Source organism: Cuculus canorus, chromosome 4 (genome assembly GCF_017976375.1).
Source record: "Cuculus canorus isolate bCucCan1 chromosome 4, bCucCan1.pri, whole genome shotgun sequence".
Lineage (NCBI taxonomy): Eukaryota > Metazoa > Chordata > Aves > Cuculiformes > Cuculidae > Cuculus > Cuculus canorus.
In genome coordinates this window covers 16,311,281-16,336,679 of record NC_071404.1, presented here as the reverse complement: position 1 = coordinate 16,336,679, position 25,399 = coordinate 16,311,281, and the positions used below count along the sequence as shown (strand labels likewise).

General features: G+C 38.9%; 1 protein-coding gene across 2 annotated transcripts in view; it reads left to right on the top strand.

Moving 5' to 3' along the window:
* The first annotated feature begins 1,013 nt into the window (after positions 1 to 1,013).
* The window catches only part of BOD1L1 (biorientation of chromosomes in cell division 1 like 1), a 37,532-nt gene continuing 13,146 nt past the window's right edge, over positions 1,014 to 25,399 (top strand). For both annotated transcript variants that reach the window (XR_008449586.1, XM_009561610.2), the window contains exons 1-15: positions 1,014 to 1,236; positions 1,427 to 1,551; positions 2,719 to 2,909; positions 4,122 to 4,742; positions 5,229 to 5,378; positions 6,719 to 6,888; positions 7,973 to 8,096; positions 8,450 to 8,594; positions 9,216 to 9,291; positions 10,182 to 16,323; positions 18,385 to 18,452; positions 20,057 to 20,126; positions 22,666 to 22,709; positions 23,646 to 23,727; positions 24,771 to 24,850. Coding sequence is in view for 1 of the 2 variants with exons in the window: in XM_009561610.2 (XP_009559905.2) it covers positions 1,042 to 1,236; positions 1,427 to 1,551; positions 2,719 to 2,909; positions 4,122 to 4,742; positions 5,229 to 5,378; positions 6,719 to 6,888; positions 7,973 to 8,096; positions 8,450 to 8,594; positions 9,216 to 9,291; positions 10,182 to 16,323; positions 18,385 to 18,452; positions 20,057 to 20,126; positions 22,666 to 22,709; positions 23,646 to 23,727; positions 24,771 to 24,850 (8,283 nt within the window). In the remaining variant the exon portion in view is untranslated. The remainder of the gene's footprint in view (positions 1,237 to 1,426; positions 1,552 to 2,718; positions 2,910 to 4,121; positions 4,743 to 5,228; positions 5,379 to 6,718; positions 6,889 to 7,972; positions 8,097 to 8,449; positions 8,595 to 9,215; positions 9,292 to 10,181; positions 16,324 to 18,384; positions 18,453 to 20,056; positions 20,127 to 22,665; positions 22,710 to 23,645; positions 23,728 to 24,770; positions 24,851 to 25,399) is intronic.

The window sequence follows — 25,399 nt, the reverse complement described above, 5'->3', positions numbered from 1 at the left end:
TACAGTGGTGAAGCACTGGCACAGACTGCTCAGGGAAGTTGTGGCTGCCCCATCCCTGGAGATGTTCCAGGCCAGCCTGGATGGGGCCTTGGGCAGCCTGATCCAGTGGGATGTCCCTGCCCACGGCAGGAGGGTTGGAACTGGATGATCTTTAAGGTCCTTTCCAACCCTAACTATTCTATGATTCTATGAACCTATATTAAATGCCCACATCCCCAGTAGCCTCAACTCAGGCCTCTCACCGCTCCAAAGACCTTTAGGAAACGCAAGACAATACCTCACCTCAAGGCCTAAACCTTCAGCTATGCCTGAGGTGACGGCAGTCACACTCCCTGAGGCACAGAAGCAACGAGCTGCAGCTAATCCCGCGCTCTGCACGCAGACCACAACCCCACGCCCGTGGCCACGCCCCACTCTGTGGTTATGCCCCTCCGTCACTGACCACGCCCCTTCGTCACTGACCACGCCCCCCGCTTGTGGCCACGCCCCCTTCGCACCGCGCGTCCCGCCCCGGGGAGGAAGCGCGCGACGCTGCCCCCACCATGATGGCGGCCAGCGCAGGAAGGGGCGGGATGCGAGGCGGGGTTGCGGGAGCGCTGCCGGGGAGCGCGGCGGCGGCGCGGCGCCGGGCGGCGGCCGGCCGGGGCCGCAGGCGTCCCCGCGCTGCCTGCAGCGCCGGGGCGGGGCCGCGCGGCTCGTGGGGGGGATCGCCGTCGAGACGGGCGGGGGGGCCGGGGTCGCCCCCCTCGCTCCCCTCGCCCCCCTCCTTACCCCCTTCGCCTTTCCCCCCCTACCCCCCCCCCGGGTCGGGGCCCCCGTGGAGGCGCGGGCGCGGCCCCGCCCACCCCGTTCATTTAAAGGACCCGCGGCCCCCCCGCGCGGCCCTGCCAGTGCCCGCCTGGCGCCCATGGCGCCGCTGCCGGCGGCCCCGCTTCCCGTCCCGTCACCCGGCGCTTCCTCCCCGCCTTCCCTTTCGCTTCCGGGGTCAGCGCCGCCGCCGCTCGGGAACCAGCGCCGTCGCGGGGCCCGGCCGGGAGAGCCATGGCCAGTAACCCGCCGCCGCCGCCGCCCCCGCCGCCGCCCCCTCAGCAGCCGCCGCCGCCGCCGGGGGCCGGGGCGGGCGCGGGGGGCGGCGCGGCCGAGCCGGAGCTGGTCTCCATGATCGTCAGCCACCTCAAGAGCCAGGGGCTCTTCGACCAGTTCCGCCGCGATTGCCTGGCCGACGTGGACACCAAGGTGGGCGGCGGGCGCTTCGCTCGGGGCTGTTGCGGGGGGGCTCGTTCGTGCCGGCCCGTGGCTCTGCGGGGCGTTACCGGGTGCGGGGCCGCGTCTGGCAGGCCCTGAGCGCCGCGAGGGAGCGGGAGCTCCGGGAGCAGAGCCGGCCATCGAACCCTCCCGTCCGACCTCTCCGCTGTTACTTTTCCAGCCTGCCTACCAGAATCTGAGACAGCGCGTTGACAACTTTGTATCCAATCACTTGGCAACTCATACCTGGAGTCCTCATCTCAACAAGAACCAGCTGAGAAATAACATTAGGCAGCAGGTTCTCAAGTAAGTGGCGGCTCTGGGGTTTCTGTGCTCTTGTGTACCGTGAGAGGTGATGGACGCTTTAGGCCGATTGTGAGGTTTCTGCTTTCTTCAAAGAAACTTCAGAAGAAGCTGGGTTTTTTTTACCATTTTAAAACATTATTTCAGAGAGCTGCTCACCATCAGCCTTACTCTTGGACTGCAGGTATATTGTCTGGGGTGGAAAGCTTGTTTCTGACTTGAGATGTAACACCTCAGCTAATGTCTGTCTTTACTGTTTGTTTTAAGGGAGAAATTAGTAAAATTGCTACTATCATCAGGTTTTGAGCTAATGAAACTTAAAGGATTTGACAAACTAAGCTCTTGGACTGCAAGACTAAGTTCACTAAACAAACTGGATGTAAATTTAGCTAGACAGAGAAGAGGTTTTTCAGAATTGCTGTTATGTCAAAATGATGTTAAACATTTAGCTGATGGTACATTAATTCTTTATTTTTTTTCTAGTTTTCCTTCTCAAAACTCAGGGTCGTAAGAAATGTCAGGAAATTTCTTCAAAGCAGCATGAGTTTGGTCACTAAATTGGGTCAAACAAGGGTCTTGAGAACAAATGGTTATGCTGTAGTGGTACCACGGATAACTGGTACTGAGGAGCTGTTTTGCTTGGAGGTGAAGGGAAGAGGGTATTTGATGGTACTGAATATTAAGGGTGTTCTATAAAGCTGCAGGAGTCTCCAGTGTCACACTGTGTGGGGCAGAAGGTAACTCAGGGTGGTGATGACTGGCCTAGTAGGCATTTGTCCCTCATGCTTTCTATAGTTCATCTGTTTTATGCCATGGGAATTGGTAACATCGGGCTTCTTCATTTTTTTCACAAATGTCGCTTTTACAGTTAGATAACATTTGTAGGCATGACCAGTCATGACATAACAACAGGCTGTTCACTGTGTTTATTCCATGCAGTGAGATTGCTTTGTTCCTCTAGCATTTTCTTTCTTAGTTTGTAAGTAGTAGAGTGAGCTGTGGAAGTACAGACAGATGGCTAAATACATGGCTGCAGTGATGACCAGAAAATGTTAGTGCTTCTTTGGAGGCTTTTAAGAGTGTTTATAGTGCATCTGAATGAGCATATTTCAGTAAGAAGTTCTTGAAAAGCCATTTTTCTTATGAAGTATTCATGTAACTTTGTTGCAGGTCTGGAATGTTGGAGTCTGGAATTGACAGAATTATTTCTCAGGTTGTGGACCCAAAGATTAACCACACATTCAGACCTCAGGTGGAAAAAGCTGTCCATGAATTTTTAGCCACATTGAATCACAAAGAAGAGGCAGGCCCCAGTACAGCTCCAAGTGAGGAGAAAACAGATGCTTCTGTTGCAGTACAAGGTATTCTACCATGTCTATTCGGGAAAAAACTGTCTTTCAAGAGCGCAGAAATGTTGCTTGCGTTTGCTGCTTGCACAAAACTGTTATCAGTATTAACAAGCTGAGCTCCAGGCATGGTACCATTATACTTGTTTCCTGCTGCATGTATGAAGGTAGAAGTCAAGAGAGATGCTGCCATTTACCACCATGTCAGTATGTCACTTCTGCTTGAGGTTACAAGGGATCAGTTTACTGTAGGGAAAAAAGTTGGTTTCACAGTTTGGCCCCCTAAGTGTTATAGGATCCGAAGAGGAAAATGAGTCAATTTTTTATTAAATTTTTTTTCTGATCTACCAATACATTAAAAAAAAAAATCTATGAGACAGCTATCTTAGTGCAGTTCCTGTGTGCAGTAAAATTTCTATGGCTAAGGTCCTCTCAGATGCTTAAGTTCTGCTGTAAGTCAGTCAATCTTTAGTTTCCTTATAAGCGTGGCACTTTTTCTTTACAATTTTCTTCTGTGTTGCTTGGTATTGACTTCTAACTGCTCCCCATAATTGTCCATTCTCTCTCTTCCAAAGCAGTCCATCTATTTGTAACCAAGCCCTTTTTTTAAATCCTAGCCCTTATCCTGTGAGGCCCACTTCCTTTAAAGTAAGTGGGTTAACAAGCCAGCTGCAGTTCTTAGTGCTAGTCCAGTTAACTCTTTCTCATCCATCTTCAGAGCTGCTTCTAAGAAGATGGGAAAGTGATAAGGTATTTACGATAGTCCTATTATATAATCAATTTGCTGAGTCCATTTTCCACATCGCTTATGCAGATGCCTGAGGTATGAAATCCAGACTGTCTGCTGCAATATGCTATGTTGTGCTTCTCAAGAGTCACCATCCCATTTGGGATGATTGTAAAGTTGAACAAGAATTGTGTTCAGAACATTCTTCCTATAGACAATCCCTGTTTTCCTGCTGATCTTGGGAACAGTGGTACGTCACTGACTAAGATGAATCTCTGGTAATCACATCATAATCGCTACAAGAATACTGCTTCTTGTTTTGTTTTTTGGTTTTTTTTAAACCAAAATCTGTAGATGCTAAATTAGTCAAAACTTTTAGTTAATTTTACTTTTTTGAAATACTGAAATTATTATTTTTCCTTTCGCTTGCTTAAGTTCTATCTCAATGGAATTACAGAAACTAAGATGAACTAAAACTATTTTCTTTCTTACTACTCAAGGTGTCTCTACTACAGCTTCTAGTGGCAACGTAGCTAGTGATGCAATGTCCATTTTGGAAACAATAACTTCTCTTAACCAAGAAGCAAGTGCTGCGAGGGCTTCAACAGAAAACTCAAATACTAAGAACAGTGACAAAGTTGCGAAAAGACTCTCGTCTCAGCAGAGTGTGGATGGTAGCACTGATAGAGAGAAAAATGCAGAGGACTTGCCAGACAGAGAGAAATCAGTTTGTGATCCTTCTGGAGAAGGGTCTGAAACATTTGCAAAGTGTGAAGATTTAAATGAGCTTCCCTGCCAAAGTGAGGAAATTAAAAATTCAGCAAAGGATACTAATAATTTGACTTTTACAAATAAAGATACGAGTAAAGAAATACAACAGGAAAACGAAGATCAAAAGAGTAAATTAGATAAATGTGACAAGAAAGCAGACAGCAGTGAAAAAGGTGAAAGGAGAAAAGAAAAGAAAGAAAAAACTGACAGGAAGTCTGACCATTCAAAGAAAAGTGATGATACTACGAAGTCAAAAGAAGAAAAGCAAGCAAGAGAGTCAGAAACAATGAAACAGTTAGTTCCAGAAAAAAATAGCAATAAACATAAAACAACTGAAAGCACTAAAGAAGGTATGTTACGGGCAATGCTCTTCCTTAAGAGATGAATATGGGCATTTTTTTAAAGTGTATTTAGGTGGTGAATCGGAAATGTATTTGGAATGTAGCTTCTCTGCTAGTTCTGCCAAATTTGCCTAGCTAGCCAAAGCTAGGTCTTGGATCATCGCCTTTAACTGAGGTACCCACATTAGGAATCAAATGAGCTTTGATTCTTCAGGTGTGTGACTGGTAATCTGCCTTACTCTGGCAAGTTGTCTTAGGAGTTCCAGTCTGCATTTGAAGTTTCTAGTTGTACCTCAGGGTGATTTCAGTTTTAGGTAAACAAGAGTTAGCATGTTAACATTTCATTAAGGTATTACAGATAGAGTTTTTTTCCTATTTCTTGTTCTTAAGATAATTTTGTTTTCAATGGCAAGATCACTGTATAAGTAAGAAAAGTATCTCAAATACAGTTTGCTGCATTACAGCCCTTTTTTTTCCTTTTTTTTCCTTTGCAAGAAAATATGTCAGTAGATTCAGATATGGATGTACTCAGTGACATCACTGTCAGCTCTGTCCATACCAGTGACCTTTCTTCCTTTGAAGAGGAGAGTGAAGAGGAGGCAGTAATTTCTGACAGTACTGAAGAAGGGGAGATCACATCAGATGGTAAATTAGATTGTTATGTAGCAAGAAAGAAAATGCAATGCTTTCGAGTGCATTGCATGATAAACTTGAGGTTTTGCAGTATGTTTTATTGTACTTGTTTCTGGGAAAGAATATGAATGTGGAATGGATAGCATTTGTGCAATTACCAAAGACAAGTAATGGACACACCTTTGAATATTTTTTGGATAGCTTGATGCGTTCTAAAAATTGTAAGTCTTGTTTATACTACAGTATTTCACAGGCACAAAAACACTTAACACTGATGGATATGTCACTTCCCTATGGTGCTTTATCCCTTTCCTTCTGCTGTGAATTTGGTGTAACATTGGAGTGCTTTGTTTGTGACCCCAGGGTAGTGTTTGTAGCTGACTTTGCAGATCATCTCAGTTTTAGAGCTTAAGGATATCAGGAATTTCCAGATTGTACCTGACCACAGTAGAAGAAATAGGAATGGATCTAACTTTAAGTGTTTGAAAACACTAAATCTTTTCACTGACTGGGTTACCTTTTTGTGTTCTCCTTGTCTAGAGCAGATCTCAGAGTGTGATTACTGTGGATATGTGTCTTTGCAGTTAATAAGACTTCCCTCTTTGTAATACAGAGTGCCTTAGTACCTGAATTAATTGTCTCCTGTATGTTATGAGGTCATCTTTTCTCATCTGAAAATATTATTTGGAAGCACTGAATTACTTGCACGTTCTCTCGTTTTGGTGTTACCTTTAAACATGACAGATTGCGTTCGGTTTTAACTAAATATTTGTGAAGTGACAACAAGCCTTAAATACATTTCAGGGATGCAAGTAAGTTTTACAGTGGAGAGCATGTGTTTTGCTCTATTTCTAATAATCCTAATAAATTAATAAATCTATTTCAGTTTTATTGTTACTTGAATAATACTTAAATGAGTCTTATTTGTGGTTTGTGTTTATATTTCAGTAAGACTGTCTAGATTTTACATTCTCAAATATTGTACAAGTTTTTTGGTGTAGGGAAGATTCTTACTATATTTTGACTTCTTAGACTGTTAACTACAAAATGCTGTGTATAAAAAGGTAATGTGATTAGAGGTGAGAGGGTAAACCCAATTGTTTTATCCTGGTTTGTTCTGAGGTTTGTATCTTTAAGTTTTTTTGCTGAATGTTGCACATAAACACAAGCCTTTTAGGTTTTCATAATCAGTAATATTTTAATGCTAAAGGGTTTCATTTATTTAACTCTGCTTTTAGAAGCAGCAATTGTTAATACATTTTGAGTACTTTTGCCTCCTCAAAAGTTACATTGAGAGAAGGCTCTGCCTGAATTTATCTACGTATCTCTACACTTTACTAACCTTTCTTCAGATGACCAGGAGAAAAACAGTCAAAGTAAGACAAAGCCACATGCTAATGAGCTGAGTGATGGGAAAGCCAAGCCTGTTCGTCATGCTTATGTTCGCAAGCCTTTCTTGTACTCCAAATATTTCAGTGATTCAGATGATGAACGAACTGTAGAACAACGCCGTCAGTCCATTGTAAGTATACATTTTGTTATTGCTTGCATTCTAACTCAAAACTTTCAGTACAGAAATTCCGCTTGGTGGTGATTTGTGAGGGGGGACTTTTGTTTCTTCTCACTTGATTTTTTTTTTTTTAAATTATTATTTTATTTTATTTTATTTTTCCCCCCTTGTGTTACAACTGCCCCTCCTTCAGATTTCCACTGATATTGCATGATCTGCTTTCCAGGGAAGCACTCTGCTGGTTATAGGTTGAAGGCTTCTGGTGGTGAAAGCACAGATACACTTTTCGGTCTTTTTCCCCTACTCTAAAATGAACAGTCCTTTGATGTTGACAGCAGATTTACTAAATACATGCAGTGTCTTTGCAGAATCCAGCCATAGGTGGATTTTTTTCTCAACTGAGTGATTTGATAGGGAGAACAGGAACTGCTGCATGTATGAAAAATCTGATATTCAGTAGATTTAATGTATATAATAACAATTTGGGTGGAAAAAGTATGCCATATCTACCTGCAGCATTGTGTAGTTAGGGTTTAAAATGTTATAGGCTACTTCATTGCATTCTTGGCTGTCCATTAAGTCAGTAATTTGTAGCATGTCTGCAGCCATTGGACATGGCAAGACAGGTTTGAGCATGTTCACTGTGTCTTGTGGAATAAGGACCAACACACACAAGAGGTAACAACAGTCCTTTTAGGTCTTTTATTTCTTTGGCTAAATATATATTTTATTTAAATATGTTTATATATTTAATATATATTTGCCATGTATATGTTATATATGCATGCCATGTATATGTTATATATACATGTATGTGTATATATGTAAAAATAAGATCGATTTTTTTGAGAAGGTCTTGTAGCCTCGGTCTGAAGGACTAAGTGGCAATGAAACTATGCAACTCAGCTAGTTTCACTTCGCAGAAGTATTAGAGGATTCTGTTAATCTTCATGTAACAATTTTTAAGATCTATTTATTTTTTAGTTTGCCTCGACCTACAATGTTCTGTTTTATTTGGGTTTTAGACATACATTTGTAGTCAAAGAATGCTCTTTGACCTTATGATAAATTGTCTTCCTTGGTTTTGTATCTCCAGGCCAAAGAAAAAGAAGAGAGACTCCTAAGACGACAAATTAACAGAGAGAGACTTGAAGAAAAACGTAAACAGAAAGCTGCAGAAAAAACAAAATCCTTAAAAACTGGAAATCAAAATGCTAAGGGTATGGGAAGTATAACAGTTCTAAATATGAGAAGTATAAGCCCCCATTGCCCTTATCTCGCTCCCTTTCTCTGGGGAAAAAGCATTGAGCTTAAAAATGTTCGTAAAAGGTCTGTAGTCACTTCCCTTAAACACAACATTTTGACAGTAATGTTACAGAAAAATGGATAATGCAAATTGTTCACTCTTCATATATCCTTTCATGTATCATTACATTGCTTAAACACGAACGCCTATATAAATAGGTAATTCCCCACAACATGTTAGTATTCTCTATACTGCTTTCAGTCACGTTTGTAGCTGAAATGGTAATATGACATGGTTATGTATTTCACCATTTGTGTATTATTTTAGGGAAAAGTGGCTTGAACTTAGAAGAACATTCATCCAGAAGTCTTGAGTCAAAAGCTACTGGTACCAGCATTAAGGATGTGCTTAAAGAACAGAAATTTTTAGAAAAAAAAGTAGCCTTGAGCAGAAAAAGAAAAAGAGATTCAAGGTATTCATATATTTTCTCAAAAGGAATTAAGTTTTTGAATGCTCATTTTTGTGTATGGAAAAGATTCTCTTTGACTTTACAGTTAGCCTTACCAATTTTAAGTTTCCTCTTAAAATATTCACACAATTTTGTTAATAATAAGCATGAAGTTTGGGCAGAAAATCAAGTTGTAGCTGCAGGTCAGACTACAGTAGCAGCCTTTATGTGGCTTTTCACACATAGAATGGTAATGAAGGCGTGAGAATGCACAGCTTTTGGATGTTTGTGCATTTAATATCAGTCAGTCAACAACTTGGTTTGATCTTTAAACTGATGTTTTACATAGGTATGTACATGCATACATCTCAGTCTACACACAGGAATGTGTAGGGCAGTGACATCGCTTATCTGTTGTACAGGGATAACTGTCATACTAATATTCTCTGATTTAAAGCACTGATGTCCAGAGGATATCTTAGAAGTTGGTACACGTAATTTTCAAAGAGAAAAAAGCTTGAACAAACTGGATAGTCAAAGGTTGAATGACCATCTTCTGTTTCAGTATTTTTAGTGTGTATTTCTCTCCTTCAACTGATATAGTTTTTTTTTTTCTTTTTTTAATTGTCCAAATACCTGTTTCAGGCATGCTGAAGATGGCTGCAAAAAGAAATATGAGCCGTCTGAGGAAGATTCTAAAGAAATGCAAAAGTTAAATGAGGTATGTATCTCTTAACGTAAACCTTAGAATCTTCCTTTTTAATTGCAATAGTACTAGTTCGTATGCCCATACCAAAATGCTAAATATTGCATTTGTTCTTACTATTATTTTTTTTCCTGCTAGTTCTTTCAGTCATGTTAGTGATCTGGTGATGCTGTAGTAATGTTTTCTGAATTCCAGTAGCCACTAGAATATACAGTCTACGTATTTGGGGCTGATGCGTGGTGTGGTAGAACACAAGGTATAGTTTAAGCTGTATTTTGTGAAACATTGCATTTTAAAAAAGAGCAAAGTATATCTTACATGCGAAGACTTGAGGAGATAGAATTATTTTATCTTCTCACTGTGGAGTTACAGAAAACATTAATGTAGTCCAAACACTAAGGAAAGAGAATTTTTATGGTAAGAGTTTGTACTGGCAACATTGTTAACAAAAAAAAGTGATAGTTGGAGGCTCAAGTGAGGTCTGGGTTTTTCTGTGGGTTTTGGGGTGTTGTGTGTGGTTTGGGTTTTTTGTTCTTTTTTTTAAAGATGGTGTAGTGGCTGTTTCAAGTACTCCATAAGTTATTTTAAGTTGTGATTGTTCATTTAAAAATTCATTTAAATAATTTTAGAAAGAAAAATCACATTATAAAGAAAAGATACTCAAGGTCAAACAGACTGCTTAAGGTTAACTTCTTTTTCTTTGTATTTTCACTCAATAGTTGAAGTGAGAATGGCAAGTTTCATTTTCTTACTGACTATATTTTAGGTGAATTTTTGTTACAATGTTAAATGTATACTCTGGTGTGTTGTTTTTGTTGGGAGTTTGCCCTTAACAATTCTGTTTGGTCACCTACTGAAGGAACTGTGTAACATCTGCTTATACATGTAAAAACTTTCTCTTGTAGACTTGTGAAAAAAATTCTTCCAAAGAACTGAAGCATAATCATGGTAAAAGTGAGATCTCTAAACAGCTTAGAAGACTTTCAGAGTTGGCACATTCAGCAGAGGAAAGCAAAAGTGATTCCAGGGTTGAAAAAGAACATAAAAGAAAAGCCTCTACCTCTCTTCAGGCTGAAGGAGCCCAGCAGGAGAGTGAAACGAGGGATCCAAAAAGACAACTGGATAGAGCAGAAGTCGGTACTGAAGAACTACAGAAGCAGAAATCCATATTTAAAAATGAAAAACACCCCAAAAAAGATAGTGACATAGAAATTCAACATACGAGAAATTCTGCCAAAAAAGAAACCAAGTCTTACAGAGATAAAAATGAAAAGGAAAGAACTGCTTTAGAAGATAAACTTTCTTTAAAGCACAAAAATAAAGGGGATGGTATTCACAAATCAAGTGAAGAAGTTGAAGTCCATTCATTTGAGAGAAGTTTGAAAGCAGAGGATGGTGGTCAGAAACATAATCAACAAATAAAGGTTTCCTCAGATGACAAATCTGAAAGAAAAAGTAAACACCGAAGTGAACGGAAAACATCAGTAACAGGTAAAGATGGAAAAAATATTTCTGAATCAACCTTAAAAGCTGAAGAATTGCTGCGTAAGGAAAATAAAAAAGACAGACATCTCTCAACTGAAAAATCAAGAGCAGAATACAAGTCCAAACGTTCCCTGAGTGATTCTAGGCCACAGAAGGATTCCCTAAGTGCCTCAAAGCAGCTTGCTTCTGCATCACACAGAAGGAGCGAAAGCTACTCGGAAGATAAACATGAAATAGAATCAACAAACTCTGATTGTAATTTGAAACAAGAAGATGGTGTTCATAAAGATAGACGAAGATCTAAGAGCCTTGTAGAAGACAAGATTTCATTGAAGTCTAAGTCAAAAAGTCATAGTAAACAATTCAAAGCATCTGAAACAGAATTGCAGGAATGTTTAACAAAACAAGAGACTGGTCAGAAACTAGACAAAGATAAAAGCATAGAAGAGAATGATTCAGATAAGCAACACAAATCCAAGAATGAAGACAAAGTTTTTGAGGAGAGCAGTGCTGAGCTCGAGCCTTTAAGTGGTGTGCAGTCAACTCAGGGATCACAAAAAGACTCCAGTCACAGAGGGAAGCTACATTCTGGAGAAAGAGGATCGGTAAAAGAGAAATGTAGAAGTGATAAAGATTTAAGCAATTCCAAACTAGAAAGAAAGTTATCTGCCGAAGGTCACAAAAGCAGAAACTTAAAGCACAGCAGCAAGGAAATAAAGAAGAAAGAAGAAAGTATCAAATTGGAAGATAAAGATATTAAAGAAATGGATAGTGGGCGTGAAAAACTGTTGAGCATCGCAGTGGCAATGGATAAAAAACAAAGTAAGAAGATATCCTCTGAAAATAGAAAAAGCAGTATATCAAACCAAGATTTACTTGGAGGGGAAAAGCAATCTCCTAGCACAGCTGAAAGCAGACATGCTCCAGCACCTCAAAAGCCAAGTGTGAATAATGACGACTTGCATTCTGGTCATGAGGAGGAGCTGATGGAACTTGATTTGAAAGAAACAAAAGTACAGCAGTCATCTAACATCGAAGGAAAAAGCATTGAAAACTCGCTCCAAGCCACAGATACGGAGTGTGCAGCAAAAGAAAAAATATCTCTCTCTATTTCAAATAAGGAATTAAAATACAGCTTGGCAGAGCCTGAAGCTTGTGAGTCACAATTTGTGCCTGCAGCTGAAAAAACTGTTAAACAAGAAGATACTGCTAATAAACAAGTTGGTGCCTTAGACACTTCATTCAAAAAAGCTTCCATAGAGCAAGAACCCAATAAACAAGGGGGTTATAAAATGAGCGCTGGATGTAAAAGAAGTGGCAGAATCTTACAGAATGTTCCCAATAAGGATGAAGCTTCAGAAGAGAACAGAAGACCAAAGAATTTAAAAACTGTGATAAGTTCTAATTCAGATGATGTTCTGTTAGCAATTAATTCTTCCAGAGAAGATGCTGCTGATGCCAAGTCTGTGGATATGGATAGCTCTGATTTTACAGATTCCTTGGATAGCATGTCTAAAGAATGCTGTAATTCAGATGGGACTTCTTTATTTGAAGATACTTCCATTTTGAAGAAAGATGCAGCACAGGTTGTATGCGTGGAACAACAAGATAGTGCAGTGCTGAGTTCTATCATGAAAGACAATGGTGACAATGCCACTATGACAAACAGTGTAGAAAAAAGTAACAAGGTGCCCTGGCCTGATGAACAGGCAGTGGAAGACAGTACAGCTGGGTTACCTACTCAAAATTATGATGAAGCAGGAAGATTGGAAAGCAGTCAGCAAAATGAGTTGAAAATGAAGGAGGAAAGCTTGAGGACTGTTATAACTAAAGATTGTGGAAATGTAAGAACAGAAGACCTTCGAAAAAGAAAAGAGGGAGTGTGCTGGAATACAGATGCTTCCACAGAGGGAGAAAGAAGCACAATGATGGATAATGTAGAAAGTAACAAGATCCATGATACTGAGGATACTATACAATCTTCCTCTCTGTTAGTGCCTGAAAGGGTCCCTGAGGAAACAGTTAAAGACTCTGTTATAGCGAGCAGGCAAGAAGGCAGTGGTGTGATTGGCATGGAAGATAAAAGTGAAAGCAATGCAGTAGGTACCAGTGCAGGAAGCAGTAGACTTCGTTTGTTACACAGCAGCCTACAAACAACTCCTGCCACTGTAATAGGAACTAGCACAGAAAAGATCATTGAGAGCACTGTATTGGCCACTAGTACAGGAGAAGAAAGACCTGAGGGTGCATCACATTCAGAAAAGGACACTGATGCTACAACCACTTGCTCAGAAGAAGAAAGTCAGGTGACAGTAATCTGCTCAAGCATAGAAGCTGATGAAGGTTTCACAACGGGCATATGGGTAAAAAGTAGTGAGGGTGGCAGTTTCATCACAGGGACAGATATTGGTGAGTGTACTGTTGCAGCAGCTGAGGAAGGTGGTGGTAGTGTTGTCACTGAAGGATTAGCAGAAAGTGAAAGTTACCTAACAAGTACAGAAGGAGAAGAGAATGGTGACTGTACCATGGTTGATGCAGAAGAAAGTAGTAAGGATTCAGTCAATGCAAGCGGAGTAGAAATTGAAGACAGTGTGAATAGTGCTGGAGCAGAAGAAAAAGATGATGCTGTGACTAGTGCAGGCTCTGAAGAAAAGCGAAAAGCCACAACTTGTGTAGATGCAGGCAAATTTGAAAGTTCTGTATCCTGCTTAGGTGAAGTAGAGAGTGATGGTGCTGTAACTAGTGCAGGGACGGAAACAGGTGAGGGATCAACAAGTGGTGACAGTTCAGGTGAATTTAGGGGCAATGTGAGAGCTGACCAAGTAAAAGAACACGAAGGTACTGTGACTTGCACAGGTGCAGAAGAAAGAGGTCCTAATTTCATTGTCTGCTCGGTGACTGGGACAGATGCCCAAGGAGAAAGCACTGTAACTGGTGCATGTATTGCAGTCGTCACAAACAACAATGCCACAGCTGGATCTAGTGGTGACAAATCTGAGGACACTGTAAATGGTGAAAGTGCAGTGACCAGCACAGGCATAAGTCCAGAAGATGATGCTGAAATTTCAGTAGTCTGTACAGGGCTAGAAGACAGCAATGAGGGGTTTGCAGTTTGTTTAGAAGCTGAAAAATGTGAAAGTCCAATGCACAGTACAAGGGCAAAGGAAGAAACCAGTATCACTACCGTCAGTGTAGGTCTGTGTGATGATGAAGGTTGTGTGACTAGCACAGGCTCAAAAGAAGAGGATGAAGAGGATGAGGGCATTGTGACCAGTACAGGAAGAGGAAATGAAGAAAATGAGCATGCTTCTACTTGTACAGCAATGGAAAGTGAAAATGCACTAATTTGTATAGATGCAGAAGGTGAAAGTTCGATTATCTGCATAGTTGCTGCTGAACAAATGGAAGCTGAGTCAGAAGTGGCTGGCATGAATATCAATAAGCTTACTGTTGACGGCATGACGAGTGCAGAGAAAGAAGCTGATTATGGCACAAACTGCAAAAATGCGAAAGGGATTGTTGAAAGCAGTGTAACCAGTGCAAGTGCTGCATATGAGGGTGCCTTAATGCTGCATATAGGACAGCATGAAGGTACCTTGATTCCTTTAGATGCTGAGGAATGTGAGAGTCCCATGACTAGTGCTATGGCAGTGCAAGATAAAAGTCAGTCTGGTACTGAAGACGAACATGAGAATGCCATGACTTCCTTTGGCAGCAGAGAACCTGATGCCTCTGTAAGTAGTGCAGTTCCAACAGAAGATGAGAATTGTCTTATTCCTACTGACGGAGAAGAAAAAGTCAAAGGTGATATCATCTCTACTAGTACAGTGGAAGAAAGTGATGCTCCCTTACATTCAGCGATGGATGCTGAGGAAGGTCCGCTTGCTATTGCAAGAGCGACTGAAAGTGGGGAAAGCTCTATGATATTAATAGACACTGAAGATACAGACGTGCCTATGTCCAGTACAGCTACAAAGTTTAACGAGCGTGTGCATGCTTTTAGCAGTAAACAAGAGAAAGATGAGTGCACTATGATTTCCACCAGTATCGTGGAGGAATTTGAGGCTCCTATGTCAAGTGCGGCTGTTGAATATGATGGTCAGCTCCCCTCTGTGAAAACTGAAGAAATAAATGAGAATCGTATGGAATCTATAGATATGGAAATATATGAGGCTCCCATGCCTAGTGAATCCAGTGCGGGAGGAGATGATGATGATGATGATGATAGTCACCCAACTGCTAGCAGTAGGGGGGAAAAAGATGAGTGTGCTATGATTTCCACAAGTGTTGTGGAAGAACAAATAATCCTAATGTCAGGTGAAGTCACAGAAGAGGCCATTCAACATGTTCCAGACACAGAGACAAAAAATGAAACTGTAATGATCTCTACAAGTACAGCAGAATGTTTTGAAGCTCCTATGTCTAGTGTAGCTATGCAAGGTGAAAACAAACTCACTGCTTCAGAAACAGAAGGAAGATATGAAGCTGCTATGATAACTACGAGCATGACAGAAGAATGTGAGATAGTCTTGATCAGTGCAGCCCCACAAGCTGAAAGTCAGCTCGTTGTAGCAGAAGGAGATGAAGATGCCATTATCTCTCCAAATGCATCAGAGGAATGTAAGATTGTGGAGACCAGTGCAACTATAGAAGAACAGTTTGGACTAGCCGCTTTCAATGCCAATGCAAAAAGCGAAGGTTCTGTGATTTTTGTGGGAGAATGTGAAGCTCCTGTGCTTAGGGTTGCCACCAACAGTGAAGATCAACATGCTGCGTCAAGTCTAGGAGATAAGGAGGAGGGAGCAGTGATCGCTCTGAGCACAATGGAACAATGTGATAGTCTCTTCACCTTTACAGTCATAGAAGAAAGTCAACCTGATGCTGAGAGTGCAGAAGTAAAAGACGAAAGTGAGGAAATTTTTAATACCGCTAACCAGATTGGATGCATCTTGTCAACTACAGGCCCAGAAAAAAGCAGTAATTCTTTGCTTGTGAGTGGTAGAGAGAATGAGACCAATGGGAATGGGGTGAGGGGAGAGCTGACAGCATCTCAGACCACAGTAGACAGTGAAATTAGTGAAACGGATGAAAATTCAGTGAACCTCATGAGTGTAGATGAAGCCCTTTGTGTCGAGATTAGTACAGAGGCTGCTGTGAGCCTGAGTCCTTCCTCAGAGGCAATAGAAAATAAGCAAGCTGAAGATGTTTTGCATGAAGATGCTGCATCACAACTCTCTTCTATGATTTCAGAAACAGCAGTAGAGAGTGAAACTCTAAGGAATGTAAAGTATAACTCAGACTTACTTTTAGAAAGTGACTTTTCTGAAATAAGGACTTCTCTACCTAGGGCGCAGAATCTTTCATTAGTTTCCGCAGATGAAGTGACTGTAAATACCAACCTTGGTGAAGTGACAATGGAAGCAGAATTGGGAGAAAAAAGTGAACTTCATGCATTGCGTGTAGAAGAGATAGACATCAGTGACAACAAAACAAACTTGGTCAAAATAGATGATGCTAGAATTGAAGTTACTTTTCAAAAAAGTAATGCAACCTTTAATTCAGGTGAGGATTTCTTTTTTTATGTTTTTTTCAACTCTCCGGTTTATCAGCTGTCATAAATAGACACATTTTACCATGATTATAGTTAGAAATAACTTGCTGTGTTCAAATATACCTGATTTCTTTGTTGGTTGCAAAATAACTATTCATAATATATTTATGAATTGGTAATAAATATTTAAATAAGCATGCGATTCTGTGAGTATAGGAGTGACTAAATACAATTATCTGAGGTATGTTGGAAGATAAATGTTATTAGAGTGCAAAAATTTGTTAAAATGTGTTGACTTAAAATTGTGAGTTTGTATACGGAGTATTTTGCAAGAGGCAGTTATTGCAGAGCTACAGATGGATTTTGATTTGTGTTTTGAAATTCAGAAATGCTTTTGTAGTAAGGATGCTGCTTTTCATTTAAACATACATTGACCTTTTCTTAAAGGTAACCTCTTAGTAAGTTTGAAGATTAAGAGTGGCCATTCTTAATTTTAACTGCAGACTTTCTCTGGCTATTTAGTGGTCATACTCAGATTCACTCTCTTGGGCTGAATTTTGTGTTGTGAATACAATTAAATGGTCCCACTTTGTGTTACAAGGGAATTGGGCAGTCATCCTAAATAAATATTTGAAGTGAGCAACCATGATAGTTGTCTATTTTAAATCACAAAGTGAAGTTATGTTAGTATATGACATGTTTTATTTCCAGATCCATTTTTCTGAAAGCTGACACTTGAAATGAACTTGCATGGTTGATAGTTCCTAAAATACCATGTAATGAATATCCTGCTGTTTTCAGCCTTTCTTTTCTTGACTTTTCAGAGTAATTTAAGCACCAAGTTTATGAAAACTACTAAATTCCATAGTCAAAATTATTACTTCATTATGCATTTTGGAGAAATTAAAATGGTAGAAAAATCTCCTTATCTTTCTTCATACCAAAGGAAGTGGAATGATGTTGGTCAAGTACTACTTTTAAAATCTTTTTCCTTCTCACGTCTGTCTTTGCTAGTATTTCGAAAAATAGACTAACATTTTATAATGTGAGTTTAGGTCCAATTTCTCAAGATCTGGCTTTATTTGCTAGTGTCATTGATATTTGAGGTGAGAAAGTTCACTCTGAAGATTTTGGGATCTTACGAATTTGTCAAGGAAAGATGCCAATCTAGTAAACTTGAAAAATGTTATTCAGTAATTATACAACAGAGACAAACATGAGCCATGAAAATGTAAACTGCCACACTTGGGTATTTCCGTCTTGGAAATCTTTGCTTTATCTTTGTTGTCCATTGATGTAGCCTCTGTAAGTACTGGTGGTAATGGTAGTCTTATTCTGCGGACCGCAACCACAATTTAATCACTTCACATGCATCACTGATGAATGATCATGTTATAACTATTTCTTTTTGTTTAGGAAAAGCTGTATAGACAGGCTTTTTAAATAGGTGCCCCAAAAGGCTCTACATGCTGTGTGTGTGGCCTGTTCTTCAGATGTTATAAGCATACAGCTGTTCATATGGGGAATGAAATGGGTGGGGGTTTAAGATTTTCTGGAATGACATTGACACTAACAGGACTAAGCTTTCAGTCTCTGTGGAAATTGTGTATTTTCAGTGGTTATAGTTTTAGAACTTAGAGATTTAGATCTTATTGTCATTTAAAGAAAACTATTATTTAAAGAAAACTCTGCATTAATTCGTATAGAGGTAATTTACTGTTTGGTATTTTCTCTGAAAACTTGTTGGTATTTTTAAAGGAAAAGCAAGAAAAAAGAAAGCCAAAATGAGAATTCATAAATAAGCTGTGATAAATCCTGATAGCCCATATTTTCCAATCCTTTTGTACTTAAGTAAAACATAAAAGTACTTGTGTTCTTGCAGCTGCCAAGTTGGGGTTTTTTGAGCTGGTTTGCTGCAGACAGACTTGCTATTGTTTCCATTGCCTACAGGAAGGGATTAAATTCATGTGCTATGTTCATGAGGTGGTACTGAGAAATAGCATCCTACTGTAGCGTGAGATAAATGCAGCTTAATGTAATCTAATAATCTTTACATATTTGTATTTCATTAGGCAATAATGCATCTTTACCAAAGTTGACAGAAGAACTAGAATTTGAAACTAACTTGAGAACTGAAGAGGTATTTATGTTGTTTTGAAAATTTTGACTATATCTTGTATAATTATGCATCTTGCTCGGGCTTCTTACTATACCTTTTGATTTTTATACAGAAAAAATGGCATTGAACTTAAACTTTCAAAGGGTCATTTTTCAGATTATTCAGCTGTGCTTTTCTAAGCAGCTGCATTTAGATTGTAGGCTGTCCATGTTAACTCTGTGGTAGAACCAATCCCTGACCCACCCCCAGCCATGTTCTTCCTGTGACCATGACGTTCAAGTTTGCTTTTTTTAAGAGCTGGTCATGCTGTGTGCATGTCGCTTGTGATAGTACTTGTAATAGTCATACATGCCTTAGCACTTAGTGTTGGAGTTGTAAATATACACTGCTGTTCATATTGTTGTATCATTTCCATGCCAGTCTTCAGGCTCACACATTCTTTATGTATTTGAGGAACTCTTGCTGCTGTTCTCTACTGTGATAACTACAGCCCATTATCTGCTGTGACAGAAGAAAAAGGCACCCTGGATAATTCAGGGTATTGGTCTTACACAAGCTGTAAGTGACCATGAGCCCCAAAGTTGAGCCTGTCCATTTGTGTGTCTGTGCTGTGGTCCATAGTAGGATTACAGATGGGTTAATTCTTCATTCAGACACAGGACTGAATCCATCTATTTGTATCTTCCCAAACTCTGACAATAAGAATTTTGACAAAGAACGTTGTTCAGAGACTCTTAAGCATCTATGAAAGGATGGAACTGCGAGGGTTACTGGCTTCAACTCCAGGGCAAGCGAGTTGAATTTTTCTGAACTATGGTTTTGATGCCTGGGATGCACTTCAGGAAAATCGAAGTGAACTTCAGTCTAGTGAGATTTATTGGTTTGAGTTGAGTTCTGCCTGGTGCACTATTTGCCGGCATAAGATAGTCCTAGAGTCAATATAACCATGTTCACATGGCACTGTATCTAAATTTACAGTGTTCAGATCTGTCTTAATGCTATATGGAGCTAAGTGTACTTTTCTATGCATCGGTAAAATATAGCTGATATATAGTTGAATTTAAAAAAGCAAAAAAAAAAAAAAAGAGTTGAGAATAATTCCCTGTACCTTGTTATACATTGCAGATGATACATATTTTTTGGTATATGTGAACATTTCTAGAATGTTGCTGGTGTTTGGAACTCATCTTTGAGTAGTCATTGCACCTTGACTTCCTGAGATTTTTCCTGAGACCTCTTTGTTAAACTGAACTCTGGTGCCAGTGTTAACTCTAAGGTCAAGGTTAAGGCACTGTACTGTTCAACGGTAATATCACTGAGCTCTGTCAGTGTTCCTTATTAACATTTATACTGCTGTCTTAATAGGAAAACTTTTTTTAATAATAATAATAGATTCATAGAATGGTTTGGATTGAAAGGGACCTTAAAGATCACCTAATTCCAACCCCCTTGCCATGAGCAGGGACACCTCCCACAAGACCAGGCTGCTCAAGACCGCAGGTTTAAGTCTTTTTTTTGAAGTCTTGTAGATCATCGTAAGACAGTGTTCATCATGATATGAGGGAGGGAGATGTGCTTGTTCTGGATACCTGTGATATTTTTGTTTCCTTTGATTTTGTGTTTAGCCACAACAGCCTGAAAGTCCAAGAAGTGAAGAGGGATATGTGGATCCTCATACTAAAGAGTTTCAAAAAGGTGACTTTTATTCCGATAGCAGTTTACTTTTCATACTGATTTGACTATTTCTTATGATAAGGGTCATGTAGATTTGATGCGTATAGATGGATAGAAGCAAACCCTGCAGAAATTTTGAAATGCTTCCAGGAGTTCCTGTGGCTTTGCATTTGGCTTGTGGGAACAAATGGAGGGTCAGGCAATCCTTCCAATATGATATGCTGAAAGAAAGGGGAAAGCATTTAGGATTTTAAACAAGTAGACTGCTAATGTTTTATTTAAAAACAATAAATAGAAAATAACTTTTGCTTGGAAAGATACAGAAACGTCAAAGAATGACTTCCATCCTTTTAAGCATAGAACATCCTTACCGGATGTTGTGACAGGCCTTTTGAGGATATGACAACAGTACGTACTGTATGACTGTAAGTCAGAGAGACTTACAGAAAGCTTGTTTGGTGTTTGGTTTGGGTTTTTTTGCTGTCTTGAAGGTAAAATTGTATCTGGCCATCCACTGAAATTTGAAGAGCACTTATAAGTAGGTAAGCACCTAGCTAGGTATCTTGATTAGTCAGCTGGGATCTGTGCTCATTAATTCCTTTTCTGTATATTAAATTAATCTTAAATGAAGAAGGGGGGGGGGAAATCCCTGTTTCCCAAACCCATACTATTTTAAAACGTTTCAGTTGTTTGACTTTTCTATTAAAGCAGAAACAAACCCCTACTTTGTTCCCATCTTGATGGATTTTGTGCTCCAGATGCATTACAAATATGTTTACAACACTACCAGATGAGAGTTAATCCTCAGTTAATGGAATAACAAGCAAAACTAAAGTGAATTACAAGGATGCCAGTGATACTGCTGTATATAGAATCCAAGAGGTTAAAGATGCATTTCCTCTTATGGAGAGTTGCAGCTGAAAGCCTAAATGCTATGAAAGGGCACACTGTAAAGCCCACTTGCAAATTTTTAGACATGCATACCAAAATAACCATTCACCAAATAAAGGCAAAACTAGGAGTAAGGTTGAGATGTAGGCATTGGTATTAAACTTTGGATCCCTTCTTATTCCTGGAGTAGGTCAAATTCATATACTTGGTTTAATGGTGATGTGTATTCTTCTAAGTGATGAGGCAAGCTCTGCTCATGAGAAAAAAAATGGAAACCCTGAGAATGGGCTAGAAGAATGTAGTCTTCCAGATGGCAGATTCAAAACTGTAACCATTTTTTCTTTACTGTGAGATTTCTTTGAAGTGTCAGAAAAACTCTGCCTCTTCACATCACTCAATCACCGAAGCAGACAGTACTTAAAATTTAAAACATGCTGACTGAACTATGATAATCTTGTTCCATGTAAAATTTTTAATGAAAATACATTTGTTGTGTAAATCACATTGGATGTGACACACACTGAAGAATAGTGCTTCGTAGCTCTTGGTAGAGATTTTTTCTTTTTCTTCCCCCCCCCAATAATCTCTCTTTATTTGTATATGTACATGCATATGTACATATAGCTCAACGTACGTAAAAGGAAGTTGTTTAAAAGACAAGTGTGTGTCCTGTCATTAGTATGAACAGCAGACACAGTAGTTGAGTAGTCCAAGATTCCTTGGAATGTAAACAAATCATTGCTGCTTGAGTGGGTAGGATCTAGCTCTTCATTTGACACTGCTTTAAAAATTGAAAGATGTTGTGCAACTAAACAGAATAGCTGTAAAAGAATTGTTGCTAAAACATGTACATTTAAGAAATAAACCACAATTTATTTAAAGTTCTGTGTAGAATAGAGTGGTTGTATTGGATCATAGTTTTAGCTACAATAAGAACATAAATCTGTTTGGAATGTTTTAGCAGCTCTTTTAAAAATTCAAATATTAATTCAGTGCTTTTATGAATCCCACTAGGGGTTTTGTAGAACACTCAGTGGAGCAGCTTCTCTATTCTCTTTATGTAGCTGGATGAAATTACTTTGAAAGTTAAGGAATTTTTTTCAAAACTGCAGAGCACTCATCGTTTCCCATTATTCATAATTATTTTCCACATTCTTTCAATATGGAAGGCTAAGGCTCTACTTTATCACAGACGGAGTTAGAGTGCAGTAGAATCTGTCAGTTGGGCCATTTCCATATATGCACTGTATCAGCTACAGGTCTCACTAGCACAATGATGGAAGCATAATGGTACGGCAGAGTTTTCATTGCATTTTACTTCATCCTGTGGTCCAGCATCTAGAGTTGTGGTGGACAGAATTATGCTTCATTCAAATGCCAGAACTGTATTTGAAATATTTTGAAGATGCAAGCCCATGATTACCTGTATTTTAGCCATTAAGTGATTCTCAGTTACCTTACGATTTAGAAATCCATGTCATTTATTTTTATTTTATTGTTCAAGTATTGTTAAAGAGAAGATTGGATGCCTCTTATTTCCAGCACTGAAAGTAAGTTTTCTATAGTTTCAGGTACTCTGGAATCCTTTCAGAGAGCTGAAGTAGAGGATGCTGTAATACTTCACTCTTGCTTAGCTTTTCTGATTATTTTTGTGATTATTTTTTAATAGACTTGCTGCAGAAGAATATCACTTTAGAAAGAGAAACTTCTCATGTAAGTACTTGATTTTTAAATTTACAGTCTGCGTCTGTGCTGCTTTTCTTTCTTACTTGCAATTACTTCTATTTACATTAAATACTCTCTAAAGGAAAATATTATTTTTTGTATGTATAGAGCCTATGTATATTGAGACTGTGCAGCTGTGTAGGTTGATGTCTAATTATTCTTTCACATTTGCCAGTAAATAAATCTTCTTGTATTGTTATTACATGGTCTATGACTATTTCAAGACTGTTGTTAACTGGTGGAAAGGAGAAGCTTGATTGCCCTCCCCTTGAATAGAGGACAAAAATAGGGATTATTCTTAGGGCTTGGGACTAGAAACATGTTCTTTTAATGCAATCTACTGTGATTTCACAAGAACTTAGAGCTTATAAGTTTCAAAGGAATGACTGGGAAAGTTACACATGTAAAGTTTTTCTTATGGAGCAGAAACAAGACATTTAACACGGATGACAAGCTAAAAAATGTCATTTTGTTTTCTTAAACTTGAGTAGTAAATTTATTTATTATTATATTGTAATTCTGTTTGGCCACATTTCTGGTGGTAGTGAGATGCTTCTTCTGTTCCTGCATGTAGGAGAGTGTCCTCCTTCTGAATCAAAACAAAAGTGTTTTCTATGAGTTGCCATGATAAACTGCTTTTAAAGCAAATAGTAGGGTGCTTAATTAAAACTGAGGCTTTTTTTGTTAAAAATATCAACTGGAAATTGTGAAAGTACCACAAGCCAGAAGTTCTTTCATGGTGCTATCCTACAGTAGTAACATTACTTGAGGCCTACAAATAAATTGCTTTTGTAGTACTGCTACTTTCCATTTTAATGCATGTTGTACTTGAAAGGAGCAAGTAGGAAAAAGTTTCTTCCTTCTGTGGTTATAAACATTATGGGAAAAAAAGAAAGTAAGGAGTTATCTTTTTTTGTGTTTTAGATGGAAAATGTGGATAACCAGACCACTCAAGAACATGGTGGAATACAATGTAAATCTTCAGGAACAGTGGATAAAGAAAAATGTAAGTGATACAAAACTATACAAAACAATGTTCTACTGGAGTTAGGCCATAAAGTGGTATTTTGCAGGAACAGTGCAATATGGGGAATTACAGACTCCAAAGCAATTGTTCTTCTCAAAACAACTTCAATGCTACATATTTGATAAAAATATGATAACAAATCTAATACTGCACAGAAGAGTATTATAGTAGCTTTTTTGATTGTAAATGAATGAACTTTTTTGTTTAGTCTTTTAAAATAATTGCTAATTTTGTTCTTTTTAAATAAAATATGGGAAAGGAACATAAAGTTGAGGAAGGCTGATCATCAGAGAAAAATCTAGTCGTTTGATGGACTTCTTGAGGCTGGATGCCTCCTTCTGTTACACTGGAAAGAAATAAGTTTTAGTGTAACCTTTTCTCTGTCCAGAAACAAAAATTCAGTCCATTGAATGGCATAAACATTTCTAAGTTGAAGTTATGAAACGTTAACTTGGAATTAAGTTTTGACATTTGGTTGACATAATGAGACTGACTACATGATATCTATTCAAGCTCTGCTCTCAACTGCTTTTGTCTTTTCAGCATCAGAACAATTCCAAAAGTTACGATAATTCCTAATGGCAGTTTTTATGATAGTTTTTATCTGCTGCTAAAAATTTTGATGTGATTAAATAGTAATTAGAAGTCACACTGTATTCAGTGTAGTGTCCCACATAACATAAACTACTTTCTCTGTCTCTGGTTGAGTTGAAGTCAGGGTTGGTGTTTTATTTCTTGATGAGCTACTTGTCAAATTTCAATTTTGAGCTTATCTTTAAAACCATAAAAACCCAAATCCAAACTATAACTTAGAAGAAACAGGGAATTCTTTTTTGTAGTTATTTTGCCTTCCCTTCTTGAATAGGAGTTAACATAATTTTCTGTTCATGTTTTTGTAAATAAGATGCTGCTTTTCAGAATCTTTTGAATCGCACTAATGATGAGCTGATATAAAAGTGGCACCAAAATCTGACAAATGCAGGAGGCACTTTTTTAACACTTAATGTTGTTTGTTTTTCCAGGTAACCAGATGATTGCTCAAGATGTGAGAAAAAGTGATGAACAAAGTCCATGTTCCAAAATGAATCCTGATAACTTCAAGGTATTTTTAAGAATATTTTTGTCTTTTAATGATCTGTAATTGTAATGTAAATAAGATAGACATTTAAGTTATTTCTGCAGCAGTTTATTTTGGGCAGTATTTTCATTATGAACTGTAAAGTACTTTTACATACAATTAAATACAAAATAACCGACTGTAGAATGATACTTGCTTTTAAAGGGGGAGACAATTTTTTTTTAAAAAAAAAAAAAAAGGCAGGAGTCTGTGTTATTGTTCACAGCACCTGAATCTCTTTGAGGTGTGGTGGACTGATTTGCACAATAGCTAGGAGCTTAGGATAGCATTGTGCATTGCTGAATCCCAGCTGTCCACTCAGTTGAGTATCTTCATGGTCATACTGGTCTGAGAACTGCAAGAGGGTACAGTTTCCGCGTTCCGGGTTTTCACTGATCCCTTTTAAGTCAAAACAGGAACTCAGGACAAAATACATATTCCTTTTAAGAGTACGTGCACATTATTTGAGACTGTGACACCCATTGATTCTGATGAAGCTTCTCAGCATCAAAGTTCTTAAGAGATATTACAAAA